General features: G+C 34.9%; 1 protein-coding gene across 1 annotated transcript in view; it reads right to left on the bottom strand.

Moving 5' to 3' along the window:
- Window positions 1-680: 680 nt before the first annotated feature.
- LOC110595294 (glutamate receptor ionotropic, delta-2-like) overlaps window positions 681-23,880 on the bottom strand; it is a gene marked incomplete at its 3' end in the record, with an annotated part of 33,780 nt that continues 10,580 nt past the window's right edge. Inside the window, exons 4-5 of the mRNA XM_021710480.1 lie at window positions 15,880-16,041; window positions 681-800 (exon numbers count right to left, since the gene is read on the bottom strand). Of these exons, the coding sequence (XP_021566155.1) occupies window positions 681-800; window positions 15,880-16,041 (282 nt within the window). The remainder of the gene's footprint in view (window positions 801-15,879; window positions 16,042-23,880) is intronic.

The following is a 23,880-nucleotide window of genomic DNA, read 5'->3' as shown; positions in this document are numbered from 1 at the left end:
ACACTCAATTACCTTAGTTTTTTTTCCTAACAAAAATAAATAAAAATGGCAAATCCAAACTATAGAAAAGTCATTTCTACAAGGGCTTTAATATTTTTCCTTGAGAAAGTTATTGTCCCAGTATTTCATGAAACATCCTTTATTGACACTTGGCTTCCTCTTCCATGTGATCAGTACTATTTAATAAGAGCTCATTCTTTGCAAACAATTTTTCCACTTATTATAAGATACATATCAAAGTTACAATACTGTAATGTCACATTTTATAACAGAGTTTCTGTCTTACTATATAAAATGTATCCAAGCTCTTATTCTGATTTTGTGTATGTTTCAAGTTAAAAAACAACATTAAAATTTACTACTTTATACAAATTATTATTATAATGAATGAAAGTTGATGCCATTTCCCAAGGCAAGCATCAGATTACTTTTTTTCCCTTTAAAAGATTCAAAGGTATAAACAGATTTTACATATTGCTTAATACTTCTGGTAAGTATCTAAGGTCAAAGGTCATTTAAATGCCTAGTTCTCTCTCCCTCCCTTTCTCCCTCCCTCTTTCCTTTCACTTTCAAACTGCAGTATGGACTTTAATGTGTATTGTGATCATATTGCATGGAGAACAATCAAGCAAAACTATAGTATAGGAAAAAAGCATGTTTATCAGTGTGTCTCGTCTTACTTTGCGAACACCTCTGCCAAGCTCTTCTCCATAGTTGGTTCCGAGAATTTCAAAGTGGACATTGGGATTGCCTCCATTTTCTCCAAATTCAAGCTCTCCAGTCAACCCATTAACTCCACCCTAAAGGAGAGAACAGATACTAATGTAAATTTCAGAAGTACAAACAAAACAATAATAATAAGACATAAAAGGAAACTGTAGGAATTCTCATTCCATCTACAAAATAATCTCAAGCAGGCAATTAATAATAGGCTATTTTGAATAGGTACACAGCAAGTACAAGAGTACAGTTAAAAGTAATTTTAGAAATTACTTAATCTAATCTCATCCATTTGTCATACAGGCAAAGACATTTAGACCCAGATTGTCAAATGACTGCTCAGAATGACACCATGTTAGAGCTGAGACTAAGTTTAAGGTTAGAATTGTTGTCACCATACCGTGTGACTTGCATAGATCCATTAGTTAGAAAACAAGATGCTTCTAAAAAGTATAAAATCTACTCTGCAGACAAGTTTCAACAATGTTCTTTGCTCCAGCACAATTCCATTCAAATGTGATCTAAAACTATACTTAGGAATTTTTGAACCCATAGTTTCTAAATTATTAGAGGTCTCCCCGCCTCTTCTTTAAACATATTTTCCAAATTAAAAATAAAAGAAAGCTAAATTAGGCTTGAAATCTGCTTTTGCTCTTAGCTGGTAGTTCTGGGTGTTGGGATTCACTGGGAGTTTCCAAGCTTCATCTTTCATTCAACATGACAGATGTTCATTTTTCCAACAGATGGCAATGTAGGTCATACTTCTGTCTTTCTTGTTTATCATTTTTTTCTGCTTATTTTATCAGCTCTCTTATTATTTAGGATTTCACTAATGAAAATCACATTCTGAGTCACTTCAATACTAAAATATGTCTAACTTAAAATTTCGACCAGATAGTGACATTTATTTGGACAACAAATTATCTCAGTTTGTAAATTGTTCCAAGTATCACATCTATGATGTTGATATTTAAATACATCTCACTTGCCATACTCTGTAACTCCATTTCAGTCTTTTTTTGGCTGGCATTATGCTGTCTGCTATATTGCCTGCTTTATCTGTGCCTTGTAGCACTTCACTTGATGCTAAGTTCATAATGAGTCTAATTAACTATTATTGATTGATTTTTTTAACCTTAATTTCTCATTTGCAATTGTTAACCTATTTTATTTTTGTAGCAATAATAATCATCAAAACTAATCCTCTGCTATTATTTTCTAATCAGTCAGCTTCTCTTTTTATTATCTAGCTTTATTAATTTAAAAACCTGTTGGAGTTCATAAGTTTGTGCTCTTTTCATATATGATTTATCTGTCAAAACCATATGCTGCACTTCCTGGATTTCATCAGTGGCATCAGAATCTACTAGTTGTGTAAACCTAAGTCATTTAATTTCCATATGCCTCAATCTCTACATCTGTTAAGTGGGAAAAATAATAGAACCTACCCAAGAATATTATTATGATTCTTATTATAATACTATACATGTAAAAACTATAGAAGAATACTTGACATATGGTGAGAAGTTAGTTAACATTATTATTATTATCATCAATAATTACCTTTATCATTACTTAATTTTTTAATTTTTGAGGCTTTATAGTTCTAGAAATTGTAGGCATGGTCTTGTTTTTTATTTTTTTTTATTGAGTTTGTAAATTTTTTTTTTACTATATTGAATATTTAGATTGCTTTGGCAAGTGTTTTTGCAAATTTCAACTCAGTTATATTTCATTGATTAGTACTTGGGGGGGGATCAAAGCATCTGGTCTAAGATCTGCTCACTCCTCTTACTGGTGTATGTATAGGACAGTAGCTGGGGTTTGGAGTGGGGTCCAATGTCCTTGTCAACTGGAACTTGAAGTAAATAGGTAATAGGGAGAATTCTGATCTATGCAAAGACCTTAGCAGCATATCCCAGACTAAGTAAACATTGTAGTAAATAAATCCAGGATCTACAGATTAATATTTTGTGTTTCCCCAGAAAATGTTATGAAGCCTTATATTTTCTAGGGTAAAAATTGAAATCTTTCATAATGTAAATGTTCTCTGTTGTGACAGGTAGACTTGTGAAAACTTCCTTAGGGACCAAATGTGCATTTCCAATGTGGGAAGGAAAGAACCTGGGGAATCATGCAGACAGGCTTCAACTTTATTCTTTGTGCCCCTTACTTGCCTGTGTCTTTGATAGTGGTTATATGAGAGGGGACTCCAAAAAATTCTGGAATTTACTTATAAAAAATTGTGCATTCATTCTTTTTTTTTTTTTTTTGAGTTGGAGTCTCACTCTGTCGCCCAGACTGGAGTTCAGTGGCCGCTCCTGGCCACCGCAGCCTCGACCTGCTGGGCTCCGGCGATCCTTCCACCTCAGCCTTCCGAGTAGCCGGAATTACAGGCACGCGCTACCATGCCCGGCTGATTTTTTTTTATTTATTGTAGAGATGAGGTCTCGCCAAGTTGCCCAGGGGGGATCTCCAACCCCAGGCTCAGGCAATACACTCACCTCAGCCTCCCAAAGCGCGAGATTACAGGCTGAGTCACCGGGCTCGGCTCATTCTTACATTTTAAAATTTCAGTTACCTTCAAAGTACTCTCTGTTTTCTTTGTAAAGCACCTATTGAGAAACTGTTTCCACTGCTCAAAACAGTTTTTGAACTGGTCAATTTTGATGCCTTTTAATGATTTTGCCGTTTTTTGTCTCACCTCTTCCACATTGGTAAAACGTTTCTCCTTGAGGACTTTTTTCAGGGAAACAAACCAAAAAACGTCATTCAGGGTAAATAGGGAGGGTGGGGCACGAGGGTCACGCCCTTTTTGGTCAAAAACTGCTAAACACACAGCGTGGTGTGGGCAGGTGCACTTGCAAATCACCCATCATGAAATGGGAAAATGCGTTAAAAGAATTTCAAAAAAAAAAATCACTGAGGCCAAACACAGCCTCTCACAACAATGCTAGCTGATACATTGATGCCAATGAGTTCGTGCTCCAAAAGATAATTCCGGGTTTTTTGAGTACTTCCTTGTATGTCTGATTCTTGTGGGTCTATTCAATTCTCTGTGTTAGTTCAGCATTAATATTCAAAATATCCAAATACAACTTAAGATTTTAAAGACTGAGGTAAGTACTGTGTATCTTATCATTAATATCTCCTAATGGCAAATATTGTAGGAGTTTGATGGACAAATATAGCTTATATCACTACACATAAGTTAAAACTATTAGTATTTCAAAATATTTTTATAAGAGAATTTCTTAACCTCAATCACACATTTACCTGAATAATATCTCCTAAGTATATCAGAATCTTAAATTTCTGTTTTATGGTACTTTATTTACAGGGAAAAATATTGTATATCAATATGATTACTACATAGCAAAAATACTATACCCCTAAGAAATGTGAACATTTGAGCACTCGACTCTGGTGCTAAATTATTATTCTCAGTCAATATGGCCATTCTAGGTTATGTTTTTATCTTTCCCTTGTATCTGCCATTGAGTGACTTAGTTTACTAATATTGAACAAGATACAAAAAACAACAACAACAACAACAATAATTTGGGAAACTTGCATTTGCATTGTTCACCTGTTCGACATTGTAATTTATCTTCTTATTTTGTTCACCTTTTTGACTTTGTAATTTATCTTCTTGATGCTATATTCTTAATGAGCTATTGATATGCATAATCAGTAAAACCTTCCCTCTTGAAGATGTCAGGTATGTCTGAGAGGTTAGTATTTCAGGCAAATAAACCCTTTAATCAAAGACCTTTGTTATCCTACCTAGACTTAACCTCTCTAACTTTGTATAGTCTTAGAAAATTTCAGTGCTTTTAAGCTTTTTTAGAAAAAAATCTATCCTCAGATTAACCTTGAAAACAAGCCTGGGTAAAAATGTGTACTGGTCAGGTGGTAATGAATGGTCATCATCTTTGTGCATGTATAATTGTATATCTCTTGGTGATACAGCAAATTCTAAACACAATAAGCTAATGGGACATTGACAGCATGAAATACATATACAAATAATTTCTAAATGTCCTTTAAATTTGTAGTAAAAATTGCTGCCAGAGTAATTCTCTATAAAAATACCAAGTAAATTTTGTTTAGATTTCCCACTAGATATAGAAATACCAATGGACATCAAATATAGAGTGAAGACAAGAAAAGTGAAAAGAGGAGAATCAAAGGTTAGGCATAATCTACCACTGGAGAATAAGTTCTGAAAGGCAAAAGTTTGCTGTTTCTCCATGGCTAGGAAAATTTGGAAAAAAGGTGAAAAAACTATATCTACTAAGACTTTATTTCTCTGTTTTATGAGACTGAAGGATCTTTTCCTGTTCTTGAAATTGCAACTTAGAGACACTTATGAAGGATCATATGGAAAATCAAATATTTACCATACTTGCCAAATTTTCTTATACATATTCCTAGGTTCCTGCAGACATGTTTGGTAACCAAGGATATGCTGTTAAATAATCAGGAGCCCAGCAAGGCAAGGAACACTCTGGGAGATGCAGTCTCAGTGCCAAGCCCTGATGCCTCCATATTTTATCAGTGTTAGGTTCAGAGAGAAGAATCCCTGGCAGAATTAAAAATAACACATTTCCTACCCAGCAAAGAAATATTATAATGGGTAGATAAATGTCAAGCTGCAGGGTGCAAAAAACACAAAAAACTTGATTTATGTAAACTATTTAGGAAAATTTGAATTGCCATGTAACATTTATATGTGTATATATATATGATGTGCATATAGATATGCATTTATATACACATATACACTCAAATGGCCTTTCACAATGTAGACTTGCAGCCAGTTGAGATATAAGTAGAATGTTACTAGCATTTTGGTCTTGCTGCCTCCATCTTAAGAGTAATTAGAAGGCTGGGCTCGGTGGCTCAACCTGTAACCCCGGGGCTTTGGGAGGCCGAGGTGAGTGGATTGCCTGAGCCCGCGGGTTCGAGACCCGCCTGGGCAACTTGGCGAGACCTCATCTCTACCATAAATTTAAAAAAAACATTAGCTGGGCGTGGTAGCGCGCGCCTGTAGTTCCCGCTACTGGGAAGGCTGAGGCGGAAGGATCGCCGGAGCCCAGCGGGTCGAGGCTGCGGTGGCCGGGAGCGTGCCACTGCCCTCCAATGTGGGCAACATAGTGGGACTCCGACCCCACCCCCCAAAAAAAGAGTCACTAGGCTTAGACAACTAGTTAATTGAGGAGCCCAAACTGAAACCTTCATCTCATGCCTCATATTTGCTTCCTTTCGACTATGTAAACCATGTGTCCAATATAACATATGTATCATAGTGGATTGCTCAAACGTGCGTGTTGCACGGAATTAAATTAAATCTATTCTACTTCACCCACTTTAGGATTCAAATGATCTGAAGCTGGAATGTCCACTGGTGAATCAGCAAGAGGTCTATTCCAAGGGTTTAAATGCCATTTTTAAAATCTTCCTGTGGCAAAAAGTTTATTTGCACACATTTTTGTAAAAAGTCTAACTTATATTTAAGTCAATACTGTTTGTGGTAAATCAGATTATGTTTTCCTAAAATCCCTCCTGCAGATTTGTCAATTCTAAATGATATATAGTGCTTTACACAAAAAGCAAAGGAATATGTTTTAATTTCTCTAAGTATGCAAAATTTGTAAAAATCCACAAAACCAATTAAAATAACTTATTAGAGGTAATTTTGTCTAAGTTGTTAACCTAGGAATAATTATTTTCCTCTTCTTTCTCACACACTTGTATTAAGACACCAAATTTTATTTCAGTCTCATAAGTATCTCCCAAAGATATCTACTTCTATTCATCCATGGCCCACACCCTACCCAGGCCTCCTCTGAGGGAGCATTAGCCTCTTAATTAGTGTTCTTTCATCGGATCAGTCTGTCCAATGGCAGTTACAGCATAGATTCTCTCTACTTGGCAGCCACAAGATAATCTGACATGTTACCACTCTATGAAAATAGTTCAGTGTCACCTTGCCCCTCAAATAAATTTTAGAAATGTTATCATAGCTTATCAAAACCATTCATGATCTTTCTCGCTCTCTTAACTAATATCTTTATTCCCTCTTTGTTTTGGCCACCTTGGGCTTATTTCAGATGCTTAAATGTGCCACTCTCTCTTTCCTCCAAGCCTAGAAACATTCTATCTCCCTTGCATGAAATAGTCTTCCTTCCCCCTTCCTAGAATACACTTTCTTTTCCTTTCTTAGCTAATGCCTACACATCCTAAAGATTTCCACTTGTCTGTCCCTCTTAAGCCTAAGTAGGCCCTCAATCACATATTTCTAGAACAGTTGATGTTTCCCCTTTTTAAGAACAAATCACACTTGTAATTATTTTTGATATTTCTATTTTCCTTTCTTATTCTGTGATCTCAGAGTATCGCATATGGTAGTATTCAATAAACATTTGCTGAATGAATAAATTGCCACATAAGAATCAGTATAATTTAAATAATTTTGCCATTTCAAAATACTCTTTCAGATATCAATATATATCAAGATAACTCTGTTACACATCAATATGGATCAACATACATCAATATGAGAAAATATATTGGTACTTAAAGATTTGAAACATTCCACAAACTGATATTTTCTATTTTCTCACATTCAGAATTGAAAATAATTATGACAAGAACTTAACAAAAATTGATCAATTAAGCCAATGTGAAAAACTGGATCTATCAAATCATAGTTGGCTTACTCATGTGAATACATTAAAAAAAGGATCAGTGGTTTTTTGTGTAATCACCAATTCTTAAATGTAACATTCTTCATTTTTCTTAGATTTTTAAATTAAAAGTGGTAAGGGTATTAGTCTAAAATCAGTTCTCATTTAATCCAAAGTTTCTTTGGTGCCTTTCATTTACTGACAAAAGAATGTTTTTTCTCTCAATCACTTTCTAGTCCAAACAATTTTATGTGTTCTGTGCACTGGTAAATTAGTCAACTTTTGTCATTGTACACATGATTTATTCAAATAGATATGTCAGCTACAGCACTCCACCACCTGAAATATCTTCCTCCTATAGCTTTATAGATCCTAGGACTGCTAGTTTTCAAATTTCCATTAAGATTCTATCAGTTCCATGCAAATATTTCTAATCTATTTTCTAATTCAGGTTCCCCAGGAAACAGCTTGGAGATGGAGATTTGCTTGTATACAGAAGTTTACTTGAAGAGTTCCTAAGAAAGCATATGCAAGGGAGTGAGGAAGAGAGGTTGGACAGAGAGAGAGGTGAAGCTGTGATTCAAATACTTCATCAGCTCAGGTGATCCAATGGGCCAGTTGGTAGATAATGCTTCAGAGTTGTCCCAAATTGAAGGAAGGAACTTATACCTTTCTAGTTTTGGATTCACGTTGCTCCCAAAAAAGAAGGTGGAGAAATTCCTCAACAGGATAATTCCTGAACAGAGGCTCACTGTGTACCTTGGTTGTGAAGTAGGTGTTAGGTATCTGAGTTTGTACCACAGAACATTTAAAGTCTTCTCGAAGAGTTTGCAGAATCCTATATTTATCACATTTGGAGGCTGTTTTTGTCTCTTGTCTTAGAGTATGGCATTTTGTATGTTTAGTCAATATTCACTTCTAAGCTCTAAATTTATCTTTTGGATATCCCATAATTGAGTTTACACCATACGTTCCACAATATAAACATCTGATAAACACTTGTTGAAAGAGTGATTAATAAATGAATGAATAAAGTACACTCTTGGAAATTGTTTCATCATTAAGAATATTAACACTAAGAAAAAAATGATTGCCATGTAAATAACAATGGGTTGTTTATGTTACATGGGCATGATACTATCCCACTATCTGTAAGAAAGAAGGTAGATGTGCACTGGTTAAATTCATTTCTAAAAGTCCCAAGGGAGTAGTTTTCAAACTGTGGTTCTAAGAACTGATTTCGATGAGAGTCTATCTGTGGAAATCCTCTCCTACTCTCTTCCAAGGCAGTTCAACTTTCATTGATTTTTATTTAGTTAGTTTTAAATGTTTGAAAGCTTGCTCTAGGCTATATAAAATTAACAAATTAAATTACACAAAAAGAAAACTCCTCTCCCCAATATATACATATATATCAATTAAATGTAGACTCTCATAATAAACTAAAGATTGCGGAAAAAAAAAAAAAAAAAAAAAGCCAAGTTGAAACCAAGCTGTGGTATGGTTTATATAATTTTTTAAACTAGAAAAGGTAAATTATTAAAGGATAGATATATCACGAAGGGGACAACGAACAGGACAATAATGAGAGTGTCTGCTGTCTGCTACTGGGTTTATATAATATGAATACATGGTGTTTATTCCTATGATTTCTTGGTTTGCATGCTTTTAGTCAAGATATTTTGACATGAATGAATAAAAACTATTGTCATGAACAGTAAAAAGGGTAGTGGTCTGGCACACAAAACATATCATTAGAAGCCAAAAATCTTGGTGTTTAAAATGAATTCTCTGTGTAATGCTTACTAATTTATTTAATTTTCCTGAGATTCAGTTTGCTCCTGCTTAAAAATGGGGAAAATAGGTTACATTAATTTTCTTGTACTTTGCTATCCTAAAATTGCACGTTACTAATAAAAATTCAAAAAAATTAAGTAAATATTATAGTAAAACAAAAATAGAAAACTCTCTATTCTATTTTTTCAAAAATTCTCTCTTCAAAAATACCCTTCATATATTTAGAAGTATAATACATGTGGTATTTCTATGCTGCTTTTTTGTGTTTATGTCAAGACATAAAACATTAGAATTGAAGTGAGAACATTAATTTTGTTTGCCTGTGATATCAATTTCTACTTGAAAAACACAAGAGAATAATCTACAAAGAAAGATATGAGAACCAGTAAATAAATTTCAAAAGTTGATCAAGTTAGTCACAAAATATATTAAACATTAATATATTCAATATACACCTACAATAACTAGTTTAGAAATATAATAGAACATATCTCATTCATGATAGTGCACACACACACACACACACTCACAGACCCTATACAATTTTAGGAATGGAAATTTGTGTGAAGAACACTGTAAATTTCTTCCTTTCTTTTTTTTTTTGAGTTGCAGTCTCACTCTGTCACCCAGACTGGAGTGCAGAGGCCACTCCCGGCCACCGCAGCCTCAACCTGCTGGGCTCCGGTGATCCTTCTGCCTCAGTCTTCCGAGTAGCCGGAATTACAGGCGCGCACTACCAAGCCCGGCTAATTTTTGATTTATTGTAGAGATGAGGTTTCGCCTGCCCAGGTGGGTCTCGAACCTGCGGACTCAGGCAATCCACTCACCTCAGCCTCCCAAAGGCGCGGGATTACAGGCTGAGCCACTGAGCCCGGCGAACACTGTAAATCTTTGATGAGGGTTAAAAAAGCTGACTATATTGGGAGATTCTATATCTATAAATGGAAAAACTCAATATTTTAAAAACTATACTTCTTTAAAAAATAATCTACAAAATCTATATAAATAACAATGGCATGAGAGTTCTGATAATATGGGAGAAAAAACATTTAATAATTAACCTCTAATTATTTAAAATGAAGAAAAATGAGAAGGCACATGTTCTTCTAATTCATGAACTAAATTATAAAGCTAAGCATGTGAGTACCTGAGAAACAGTCACCTCCCCTTTTACTGGACACTTACACTACTTATGCCAACTGTAGCATTTTTTAAATTCTTCTGTCTCATTTCTATCATGAGAATATAAATTCATTCAGGGACAGAAATTTGTTCTTTTGTTTGCTTGTACTCTGTGCAGCAGCATACAGCTTTGTAACGTGTATATCGCATGTCCTTAATATAAGCATTTTGTATTTACATGAATGTAATTAAAATTTTTATCACTAGAATATTCCCATTGTAATAAAGAGCCTGACCTCATTTGTGAAGTTGGCTGCTGACTTCTTTTTAAGACTTGTCTTCCCTTTCAGCTGTGTCTCACATCTATATAGGATGATTAAGAAAAGTCATCCTACACTACTTATTTGACACCTGTGGGAAATTTAAGCCTCTCAAATCTCCAGTCCACGTGAGTGGGAATTTTTCCTCAGCCCCACCATCTAGTCACTAAGAAGACTCAGCACACTCTGTTTTGCCCAACCAACTTGCATCTGTTTGGGCCCCCTCTGTTCTTTCCAGGAGTCTCTGTTTGAGTAATAAACTTTAATCAAATTCTCTTGATGTGTGGAGTATCATCAGTCTTGATTTCCAAATAGAATGACCAAAAACACTCATACGAGGCAAAAAGTGGTATGATTAGTAAAACAAAAACAAAAAAAAAACCCTTCATTCTTAAGGCCAGTTTGATATGTGAGTTAAAAAAAAATAATGAATTTGTACATTTGTAATCATGTATATTATTCAAACTTAGCTTCTTTTTTAAAACATTTTTTTAAAATTTTAAGGATGTGGAGTACAATTCAGGGTTAGGTATACAAATAGTCATTAAGCAGGTACCATTGTTGATGAGGTGTGCCCTCCCCAGCAGTTTCCCACTATTGCCAATCCCTTTCTTATAGTATTATGATAATCTTTCAAGGTTCGCTTATGAGTGAGAACTTGTGGTACTCAGTTCTTTGTTTCTTTATGGTTGTGTAATATTCCATTGTGTATATATACCACATTAAAATAATTTTTATTTTAAAGATGTGGGGTACAATTCAGGGTTAGGTATACAAATGTTCATTATGCAGGTACTCTTGTTGATGAGATATGCTCCCCCTCCCCTGGCAGTTTTCCACTACTGCCAATTCCACCCGCCCCCCAGCTGTTTGCTACAACTGTCAATCTTTTTCTTATAGTATTACCATAATTGTTCGAGGTCAGCTTATGAGTGAGAACATGTGATACTCAGTTCTTTGTTTCTGTAATAGATCACTCAGTATTATAGACTCTAAGTCCATCCAAGTTGCTGTGAGGTTCATAATTTTGTCCTTCTTTATGGCTACATAATATTCCAGCGTGTATTTGTACCATATTTTTTCCCAGTCCTCTTTTGATGGGCAGTATGGTTGGTTCCATGTTTTTGCTATTGTGAATAATGCTGTGGTGAACATGTACATGAAGATATCTTTTTTATAGAGTGAAATCACTTAGTTTATTGATACAGAGAATATTCCTTTTAAAAAGTTCCACTGAGGCAGAAGCTTACAGAGACAAATAATTCAATTAGATCCTTAATATAAAATTTTAGAATGTGTATGTTAAATCATTATTTTGATTATAAATTTCCTAACAGCAACATTTAGATATTGAATTGCTACATGAGAAATACTGACATATTATGGTGTCTCTCTTTCCTTCATGTTTATTCTCTCACTAAATAAATGTCTCCTAAACAAACTCTGACACTATTATTTTTTTCTTTGCATGAAAGCTTCAGAAGAATAAATATATTCAGGTTCCTGCATCCTAGCCAAACCATGAATTAATAAATTGGCAGGATCAGAATCATGTTCAACAATTTCCCTTGGATTCTTATCTGCCAGCTCTCTACACAGATAAACTTGGAAGATTTTTGTAACACCTTGATTTTAGATTAGACTTAATCATTTTTCAGTTGAAAAATCTTTCTCTGCCAATATATTCAATGCATTTAATTCTCAAATACTTCCTTTGATAGTAGCCTAAATTCTCATTAAAGTGATTCTTTTGCAATGAAAACAATACCATTATGATTTGAAACTCCCCTCCAAAACTTGTGTTAAAATTTAATTGCTCTTGTAATGATGAGATCTTTTAGGGATGTTAGGTTATAATGGCTCTGCTCTCATGAATTAATTAATGCCATTACTGCAGGTATGGGTTAGTAATAGCTAGAGTTTTGTCCCCTTTTCTCTCGATCTCACACGCTTCCTTGCCATGTGATATCTTTCCACCATAAGATGACCCTCATCAGATGCTGGCCCCATGTTCTTGTACTTACCAGACTTCAGAACTATGTGACAAATAAACTTCTATTGTTTATAAATTACCAGTTGGTGGTATTCCAGTAGCAGAAGACAAACTAAGAAAACCAGTACCCAGAAGTTGGGCTGTAGCTATAACTAATACCAGAAAATATAGAAGTGGCTTTGGAACTGTGTAATGGGTAAAGGCTGGAAGAACTCAAAGGAGCAGGCTAGAAAAATATTGTATTGTTGTGAACGGAGCATTAAGGGCAATTCTGGCAAGGGCTCAGAAGAGGTGATCTGTAGGAATAATCTGAATCTTCTTAGCATTTACTTAATTGGTCATGACTAGGATATTGGTAAAAATATGGACAGTAACAACCATTCTGATGAGGTTTCAGACAGAAACGGGGAACAAGATTGGAAACTGGAGTAAATGTTATTCTTTTTTAGAGTATCAGAAGCCTTGGCTAATTGTGTTCATTTCCTGGGACTCCATGGAATGAAATACTTAAGAGCAATGACCTAGGTTACCTGGCTGAAAAACTTTCTAAGCAGTAGAGCTTTCAAGTTGCTGTGTGGTTACTTTTAACTGCATACAATAAGATGTGAGAGGGAAGAAATGACTTAAAGATGGAATTTATAATTAAGAGAGAAGCAGATGGAAACAATAGAAAGATTCACAGCCTGATTATGTAAAGAGTAAAAAAAAACATATTCAAGGAGCGAATACTAAGGGTACAGCCTAGTGATAATCGGCTAAAGAAATTAATATGACTAGAAAGGAATCAAGTGTTATTTAGTAAGATATTGAAAGAAAGACCCCAAAGGGAATTTGAAAAATCTTTAAGGCTGCTGCTGACATCAACTTTGGGAGAAAAAGAATGGTTTCAGGTGATAGTCCCAAGGCTACACTTTACGGGTTCACTGCCCAGGCCTGCCTTAGAACTCTACTCTTATATTCCAGTGCAGTATTCCTCAGAAGCCCAGTAATAGCTCAAGTGGGCCCAGGTTTAGGAGGGGCTGCCACTCTGGAGGGCACAAGCAGTTAGACTTGGTAGCATCCACATGGTGTTATTCTGCAGGTGCACAGAATACAAGAACTATAGGATATGGGTTCCTCCACTTAGATTTCCAAAAAAAGAGAAAAAGTCTGGATACCTAGGGTGAAGCTGCCATAGAAAGCTCCTACGAAGGCAATGCTGAGTGGAAACATGGGATGAGAGCTGCCACAAAGATTCTACTATGACAATGGCTGCAGAACTGTCGGACTAACAATGAGTGACTCTAACCTGTGAGAGCTGTATGAACTGAGCTTAGCAAAGCCCTGGTGGTGGGGTTGCTTGTAGCTTTTAAGGCCCTACGCCTATTTTGTTGTATTCAGGAAGCAGAATGTTGAGTAAAAGGATATTATTCTCTAACTTTAAGGACCTGATGTTGTTTTTCCTGTTGGTTTTTGGACTTACTTAGGACCAGTTACCTCTGATTACCGATTTCTCCCTTTTGGCATAGGAATGTCAATTCTGTGCCTGTTCCACCACAGCGTTTTGGAAGTGGATAATAGGTTTTGATCTTATGGGACTCACAACCAGAAGACATTTGCCTTATAATGAGTCATGCTTTGAATCTTACTTATAACTGATTTAGCTGAAACTCTAGAATTAGAACTTTTGTGACTGTTGGGATAGAAAGACTATTTATATGTAAGAAGAACATGAACTTTTTGGGGCGGCAGGAGTGGAATTTCAAGTCATGTTGAAATCTAACTGTCATTGAGTGGTATTAAGTGGTGGGACTGTTAAGAGGTGATTCACACTTGAGGGTTCTGCCCTCATGAATGGAGAGTACAGGAATGGGTTAGTTATTGCCAAGAGTTTGGCCTCTTTTTTCTCTGTCTCACCTACTCATTTGCCATATGATGCCATTCCTCCATGGAGTGACTTTCATACGATGCCAGTGCCATGGTTTTGGGCTTTCCAGCTTCAACAAACATGAGGCAAAATATATACACATTTAATGTTTTTTATAAATTTCCCAGTGTGTGGTAGTCTGTTAAAGCAGCAGAAAAGGACCTCCTACAAGAGTACCAAGAAAAAGATCCAGGCTATTCTCCATTCAAAATATTTTTTTCCTCAACTTCCTGTTTTTCTATATCCAGGCCACTTCTCATATTAAATTTTTAGGTTTTTCTCTGACTTTTCTCAATGCATGCATATTTCATTTGACTTGCTATTTTTTCCTTGTCTATCATGAGAGAAAGCAAACACGTGCAGAAAAAAAAAAGAATGGGTAAAATAAAGAATATGAACTTCCAAATGGCTGTCTCTTTTGTGTAAAGGGTATAGGAGAATTTGTTTGTTTTATTAATCATTTCATTTTAAATCCAAGAAGCTGTGCAAGACAAAAGGAAAATGTCAACAAGAATGACATGACAAAAAGACTAATAATCTGCAGAATGCTTATACCACTGAGAGGAGCTAAACAACATAAACTGCCTTCTGGGATTGGAACAGGTTGCTAAGCCAAACAGATTCACAGCCGGGTTTAGCAACACCTTGACAGCAAAGAAAAATAATAATGCCTTAGACTGCTCTGCTACAGTGGACACAGGTGGTTGCAGAGGGTACACATAAAGCACAGACTTTGTCACCATTATGGAATGCATCCCATGTAACAAAAAATCGTTTGTACCCCCCAAAACTATTGATAATTAAATAAATAGTTCTTAAGAAAGAATAATGCAGCCAAGCACCCCAAATAGTTCACAAAGTCTGCAACATATTAGCTGTTTACAAATTATATCTTTATTGTAAGATAAATTAAAGGACTCCACATCTAATATCTTACCATGTTTTGTCCAACTGAGTAGCTACTAAGTCTACCATTCATTTTTTGGTTGATGGTACCATTTAATAAGAAAACAACTTCTTGTACTTCCTGTCAGGCCCCAAAATAATTTGAGTATCTCTAATGCTAATGATATAGTCAAGGCAACTTAAAATATCTCAACCACTGATTTTTTCTTGTATAAAATTCTCTTACAAATAAATATAAGGATGCCTTGTTTTATATATGATTATGACCTTTGGTCTTTTTCTCTTTCACTGTTTCATCTTCACATTATACTATATTATGCTTTGTATTAGCAGTAATATTAGTCAGGGAAATAATTCTTCTAGAAAGAATCTCATCAAACAATGATTTATTATATTCTTTTTACATGAAAATTAGGAATTTACCTTCTTGATGGTCTCCAACATGGAGCGCCCCCCCTGCCAGGGTTTCGAGTTCTTCCTGATACATGACAAACTGGCCATGCTGTGCCACTTCCGGTCCTCCAGCTTCTTATGAAAAGCATTAGCAAGCAGAAGCACTGTGTCATAGATGTAAAGATTTGAAATCTGAAAAGATATTAGACAATGATCATTAGAATCATTGGCATTGGTCATCAAGAATAAGGAGAAAATCATTAGCTTAGTTGCTTCACTTCATGACATTGATGGCTGGTTCACTAGGTTATTTATTAAGCAGGAGATTTCGTTTGTCATTTCCTGGGCAATTTTGCCATAGAAAATGAAGTCTTGTCTGATTGTATGCCTCAATTGCTTTTTCAGCTTATTTAGGGGTGTGCAAGAGAAGATTTCTTTTTTTTAAGAAGTTTCAACAGAGATAAGACTGGTAGTGTCAGACCATAGAAAATCATTGGCCCTTATTTCTTTCTGAGGAGGTAAGAATCTAAGGGTCTAAGAATGGAAGGGAAAACTGAATAATACCTTTGCTGAATATGATAAGTTTTGCACTCTAGTCATTGAGATGGAAAAATATCAACTTGATCTTATATATATGAGAACCAGAGGTGCTTAAAAAGAAGCAGCCATCTGTGTGTATGTTTATGTCTATGGTGATTCTTAATGAAAATGTAATAATCAAGGATCTGTGCAAAATTATATAACTTAATATATTGCAATTCATTGACATAATAAATTATTAACTATTTGTGAATATGTTTACATTAACTGTTTCTTCTACTAACGTAATCATTATTATCTTCTTTCTACATTGATTGTAAAATAAATTATAGCCAATTTTTGCAAAGGTCTATTGTACTCTTTTTTTTTTTTGAGTTGGAGTCTCACTCTGTCACCCAGACTGGAGTGCAGTGGCCGCTCCCGGCCACTGCAGCCTCTACCTGCTGGGTTCTGGCAATCCTTTCGCCTGAGCCTTCCAAGTAGCTAGAACTACGGGCACGCGCTACCATACCTGGCTAATTTTTTTTGATTTATTGTAGAGATGAGGTCTCGCCATGTTGCCCAGGCAGGTCTCGAACCCAGGGGCTCAGGCAATCCACTCACCTCAGTCTCCCAAAGCGTAGGATTACAGGCTGAGCCACTGAGCCTGGCTATTGTATTCTTAAAATTAAGTTCTTGCCAAAGCTACTATCCTACTGTTAATTAATTACCAAAGATTTTTATTATTCAAAGAAACTAAAAATTGTTCAAAAAACATAGCACCAAAAGGGATCCTAGGTCAATGAGAGCCGTTAAATGCTATATTACTACCTCTGAAGGAAAAACCCAATGTAAAATTAAAAACGTAAAGTAATGTAGCATTCAAATTGGCTCAGGTTTTTAGAAGTGTATTGTTACCACTTTTCCTAAAACCAAAAAGGAGAGTTTGTGGATTGTCTTTTGGTTATAATTAATCATGAAGAAAATTTTTGATATGATCTGACCACATCACAGGATGGTATTAAGCCTCAGCTACTGAAATAATTAGAGTTTGATGCCATGCACAGCTGTTAATAAGAGCGTTCTAACTGTCTTATAAGTTTTCTTTTACATGCCATGTAAATCTGTAATCATTTGTGTTGTTAAGCACCATTATATAGGTATTAGTCTTTTTTTCTCAAGAGTCATTGAACACTCATGAATTATGTAAAATACAAGTTTGTTCTTCATAAGGTAATATTTGGACTGGCTATTCTCACCCCCAGTCCACCCTCACCCCATCCTGCCAGACAGACTAGAAAAGAATGACTGAATTCTACTACAAATAAATTGTGAAATTTGAAGATAAATGTAGTTCATGAGTCAAAATTCAAGTTGGAATTAGACTCTGAAGACTCAACAGAAAAATGTGAAAAAAATATAAAGATTGAGCCAGCTGTACCCAACTATCCAGGGAAAATATTTTTATTTTCAAAATGATTATTAAAACGATATACAATTATCTGGCCTTTTCTTACCTTTCCTGACTTTCCTACCTGAAACTTGCCGTCTCTTAACTCTCGAGCTGATTTTGCTTTTCCCTTTGACTGTTTTAAATGGGTATATCAGATTATTGGGGAAGCAACCTTTGATAGCTCTTTACCTTTCTCCAAATAGTTAACACTTTTCAATATTTAGTTCAAAGGTTACAAGCAAGAAGAATCCTACCCTGACAACTCATCTCTTTCCATCCTAGGTTACATTGAGCACCCTAGGCTACGTCCTTTTATTTTCCAGAATACTCATTGCATATCTTTATTGAAACATATCATAAAACTAAGATTTTAAAATATCTATCTCTCACACTAGAATATGAGTTACTTCTGAATGAGAACTTTTATTGTACATCTTTTTTTTTCTCCCTTGAACTTTGTTTTCCTTATACTTTTTTTTTTGAAAGCAGGATTTATTGAGATGACAGAAAAGCTACCACAGTGGGAGGGGACCCGAAGGGGTCACCCTCCTTATACTTTTACTTAGCCTAAAGCCTAGGACATATTGGCTTTTGATAAACAGTCATCAAATAAAAGAAGACAAAGTAGAAAGAAAGGAAAAAAGAAAGTCAAGTTTTAAACTAGAAGGGTTTGACAAAAGTTGAGACAGGAGAAATCTGGTAGCATGAATTCTATGTAAACCTGATTGCTTCTGTGGCACCTTCTCTTTGCATAATCTGAGGCATGCACTATACCTGCTATGTGAAAAGTGTTTTCAACAAATGACCGCCTCTCTTCATTTGTCTGCATTCCAAACTTTAGGGTCAAAAGGTGGTGTTGACATTTTCTGAGCTTTTAATTACCCCCTCCTAAATTGTTACTCCTTTCTCAGACAAGTGCCCATTATTCTCTGAGATTCAAGCTCTTTCTTATGCTATGCTTTATTGCTTCTTTCTGATATCAATGGACCTTTGGTCATTTTTTATTTGTGAGGTCTTTGACTCCTCCTGCACAGTGGTCCCAAACCATCTCTTAGTATTTAAAAAGTTCACTTTGATTTCTACACAGATGACCTATACTTGTACTTTGGCCACAGCAAACACAAATGGCTATTTGCCAAACACAAACATATACTACCTCTAAAATCTCAAACTCCAGTATTTCACATCTGACCAATCATTTCTCTCCATTTCACTGTTACTATACCATTCGTTGACATCACTGAACTTGCAGCTCCCACATCCTCTTTAGGGCTACCTTTCAATATCTGACACAACTATTGCTTGCCCTGAAGCATCCTCTTTCATTCAGTTTTCATCATCATTTCATATAGTTTCTAGGCTGCTATCATCCTAATCTTCTTATTCTGTCCTTCTCTTGTTTTTCAATGCTTCTGTTAAAAATTTAGTAGCCAGAATTGACATATTATTGCAGATATGATCTGACTAAGAGAGAGTAGTGTGACACTATCTCTCTTGATCTTAGCAAAATTCTCCTGACACAGAGACCAAGATTATGTTTTAAAATGATTAGAGCAAATATGACTTGGGTTATGCTCATACTGAATTTGCCTTCAATTTAACGACTTTGAACAGCTGTCAAACCAGGATTCTTCCATATAGATATCATGAAATTAATTTTGAAACTATACTTGCTCTCCGTAAAATTTCAACTTATTATTCAGTCAGTATTAACAATTTGGATCTTGACTGTGTGATACATTGTAAGCTTCTTCTCCTTGCGTTATGTCATTTACAAATGGGAAAGGCATGTTTAATTTATTTTCATTCATGTAGTCATAAACATTTTTAAAAGATTAGACCTAAAGACAGAGTTTTGTGCATGACTATACAGAGCTCCTTGCATTTCAAGAGTGGAATATTTATCATTCAGCTTGAATATTCATTTGGTTCTACACACCTTAACTCAGAGTAAAATAATTCCTGGTGGTAGGTTGTAGCGATCAGAAAGTACTCAAAACTACAGAATATATGAAAGGCATATAAATATTGCTTGAAGATTTTGTTGATATATTTAAGTATCAATTTTGTTTGAAGATTTGGAGAAAAAAACCCAAATAGCTTAATTGACAAATTATTTTAAGTATTACCTTTAATTTTATAAAAAGACATGTTAAACTTTTTTTCTTTTTGAGTCAGGTTCTCACTCTGTCACCCAGGCTGGAGTGCAGTGGCATGTAGGCATGTGCTACCATGCCCAGATAATTTTTTGATTTATTTTTAGAGATAAGGTTTTGCTATGTTGCCCAGGCTGGTCTCCTCAAACTCCTGGGCTCAAGCAATCTACCTGCCTCAGTCTCCCAAAATGCTAGGATTACAGTTGTGAGCCACCATGCTCAGTCACAAGTTCTAACTTTTATAGGTAATAATGAGAAAAAATATTTTGAGGATTTTTTTTTTCTTTCTATATGAGGCAGGGGTTTTGCTATCTTCTGCCTTCAGGAACCCTTTGGTAAAAATGCCTGAGTGGCATTATTCTATCGAGGCTTTTTAATATCTTTCTAAGGATTTCATATGAAAATTTTTTCAACCCCATATAAAAACCAACTTACAATATTCAACTTTATGAGTCTCCCAATCTAAAAATGCCTATTAATAAGGACTTAAGCTTGGCAATGCTTGTTCCTAAGGAAGTCCTATTGTCTTATTTTTAGATTTTTTAGTACCCCCAAACTATTTATATAATAATGCATCCTATAGTTTATTGAAATATTAAAATTTAATATACCAAACTCTGATTGCCAGAATCATTTATCTTTCCTTTTGAAAAATTGGGAAAATCTCTTATACTTTGGCCCTCTTCCTAAGTATTTCTCTAGTATTTCCAAACTATAATATTGTGATCTCATCTGCTGGCTGATAGACTGCTCTGAGTAGTTTTCTGAGAGGCCTAATTCAAAACAGTGAGTGCTACTCTTGCTGTCTCTAATCCCCTGTTCCTTCTAAACCAGTAGTTTACTTTCTTTTCATGACTTTTACTAATTTTTCCAATTTGAAGATAGTTTTCCTTAGATGGAGAAAACAGTAGCAAAAGGATTTGAATGTTTATCTTTTCTCTCCATTGGCAGTCAAACTAACATCGGTTTCACCAAGAAGTGAATGGATCACTTCCTTCTTATTTCATATATCACTAAAAACTCTGTTTTCTAGCTAAAAGGTGTTGTTGAACATTTATTTTGCAACTTCAGCAAATCTTAAGTTTCAGTCTTTCTGATACTAATTTAAACATTTATGAAACTGAGGTTTTTCTAAATTTTACTTCTCTTTCTGTGTACATTAAAATAGGTAACAGTCAAGAAACCAAATCCTATTACACATAAGAGGGAAGTTAATATGTAACACATTAGCAAATAAAAAGGTAGTTGTCCTGTTTTCTTCTATCAGTGGATTTCAGAAGAGTAGGATGAAAGTATGGGTTAGGGAGAAAGATATGAATCTTGTACAGCTTAAATGTATCAGATACGTTTGGAAATATAGAGCTAAATAAAACTATTTGTTCCCTGATATCAAGAACCTCATTAACTAAAGTGAAAAAATTGTGTTAAGTGAATATGCTACGATATACTGCTTACTTTTCCAAAGTGACACAATCAGTAATTTCTCTTAAATTTGTCCTGTATTTCCAGTGCTTATTTTGAGAGAAACATCTTTAATGTTTCACAACTTTCTAAATCAAAATTCTTTCATGATTTTCTTCATTAAAAATTCTGTCATTTTCATATCAATCATATTGATAATCAGTTAAAATGCAAAGATGGGCCATTATAAGCATATCTGTAAGAGTGGAACTGAAATTTAAACAGGTCTTGTTGAGGCTTCGGATTGGCTTACTTTGATTATTCTCTTCTCCTTAATTACATTCAAATCTACAAATATTCACATAGATGCAAAGCACTGTGGTAGATGTGATAGAGGAAATGATAGAAAAGTATATTATGGAATTTTATGATGTCAGGTCCTGGAAGATACCTATTCTAAAGGAGTTTTAAAATCCATTCCAAGACAGTGATCTTGGAGCTAAGCTTCTTGTAACACATATGAAAAAATGGTTGGTTAAATGATAATTTATCTAAAAAAATTTCAAAAGTGACAAAGGCTAGGGAGGCTATCAGGTTGTGTTTTAATAGAAGCAGTTTTGCAAAATCATCTTATTTTCTGATATTATTGGAGATGACCTAGTTTTTCAAGGGTTACATTTCCAAACTCTGAAAACTGAGCATCTCTAAGTACCAAAATGTTTTCCATAGTAAACATTTTAAAAAAAAATAGGTTTCTAATAATCCTATAAGAAAGGGATTGGCAGTAGCAGGACACTGCCTGGGGAGAGGGGCACATAACATCAATAAGGGTACCTGATCTCAAACCAGGCTAAATGGGGACCAAAGGGAGGCCCAGATTTTACCTGTATTATGACCACTTGTATACCTAATCCTGAATTGTACCCCACATCTTTAAAATTAAAAAAAAATTTTAAAAAGAAAAACAACAAAAAACAGGTTTCTAAAATATATAATGTTTTAATAGTTATGGTGAGGTTGTGGAGAAAAGGGAACACTTCTATACTATTACTGGGAGTGCAGACTCGTCAATCTCTATGGAAAGCATTGTGGTCATTCTTAAAAGAATTAAAACTTGACTTGCCATATGATCCAGCAATGCATTTCCTGGGAATATACACAGAGGAACATAAATTGTTGTACAAAAAAGACACTTGCACAAGAATGTTTATAGCTGTGCTATTCACAAGAGCAAAAACATGGGACCAACCCCATTTCCTATCAAAAGTGGACTGGATAAAGAAAATGTGGTACACAGACACAATAGAGTACTAGGCAGCCATAAAGAAAAACAAAATCGAGGACTTTGCTGCAAATTGAATGGAGTTGGAGATCGTCATACTTAGTGATCTATCGCAGAAACAAAGAAATGAATACCATGTGTTTTCACTCATAAGTGGACCCTGAACACTAATCACATTAACACAAGGAAGAAAGCAGCAGTTACTGGGCGCTGCCAGGGGAGGGAGGAAGGAGGGGACACATAAAAACACAAAGGGTACCTGATCCTAAACCGGGGAAAGTGAGGGCCAGTTGGAGGCCCAGACTTCACTGGTATGCAACCTACTTGTGTAGTTCATCCTTAATTGTACCCCACATTTCTATAATAACATAGAATTAATAAAAATGTATATCATGTTTTTCTTCTAAAATCAATCACGATTTTAATCTTTGCTGATATTTCAGGATTTTTGTTTAAATAATAACTTATAAGCTAGTATCATACTTCAGTGATATGTTTAGGAACTGTTTTATGACACAGATTTGGTTTTACAGGGAAAGTCCTATATTGGTAGGATATATGAGTTAGTGCGTATGATTGATTGTTCTTTCCCTTGTCTCTTGCCTTGCTAGATAATGCTCCTTGTGGCTTTCCGCTGTCGCCTGTGTGTCTGCTTTTTGTAACACTCTTCAAAATGACTAATTGAGATATCCAGCGCAAAAAGGAAAACAAACAAAAAAAAAAAAAACTGGTAGGATTTTCCTTAAGAAAAAGAAATGGGCTTCAAGTGAGTATTCAAAGGGCATTCTCTGGAGTAAGCTACAGGGACTTGGTGCTCTCTGTTTTTGCTATTCAAATATTTTATTTATTTACTTTCAAATTTTTTGTTGTATTTTGGATGGTAGAGGTTTCAGCTTATGTCCTAGCTGAGCTGGTTATTACCATATAATACTATAGCACTTTCCTTTTTATTTCAGAATAGGTTTTTTTTGTTGTTGTTGTTAAAGTTATTCTAACTGAAGACTAATCTTTTTTAAAATAATAAATATCTATGTCCTTTTTATGTCAGAAAAGTCAAGCAAATTTATTAGCTTAATAATTTGGAGTTTGGCATTAAGAATATCAATTATAAATTCTCCCGTGGAAAATGCTATGAATCAATTTGCTTAAAAGGAAAGAGCATATATTTATTATATTTTTATTAAAGAAGTAGAAAACTCATCTACGATGAGATCAAAAGA

This window comes from Carlito syrichta, unplaced genomic scaffold, assembly GCF_000164805.1.
Source record: "Carlito syrichta isolate Samal-C Ts95f unplaced genomic scaffold, Tarsius_syrichta-2.0.1 Scaffold289181, whole genome shotgun sequence".
Taxonomy (NCBI): domain Eukaryota; kingdom Metazoa; phylum Chordata; class Mammalia; order Primates; family Tarsiidae; genus Carlito; species Carlito syrichta.
The sequence above is the reverse complement of the archived record's forward strand: the minus strand, read 5'-3'. Positions and strand labels throughout refer to the sequence as shown.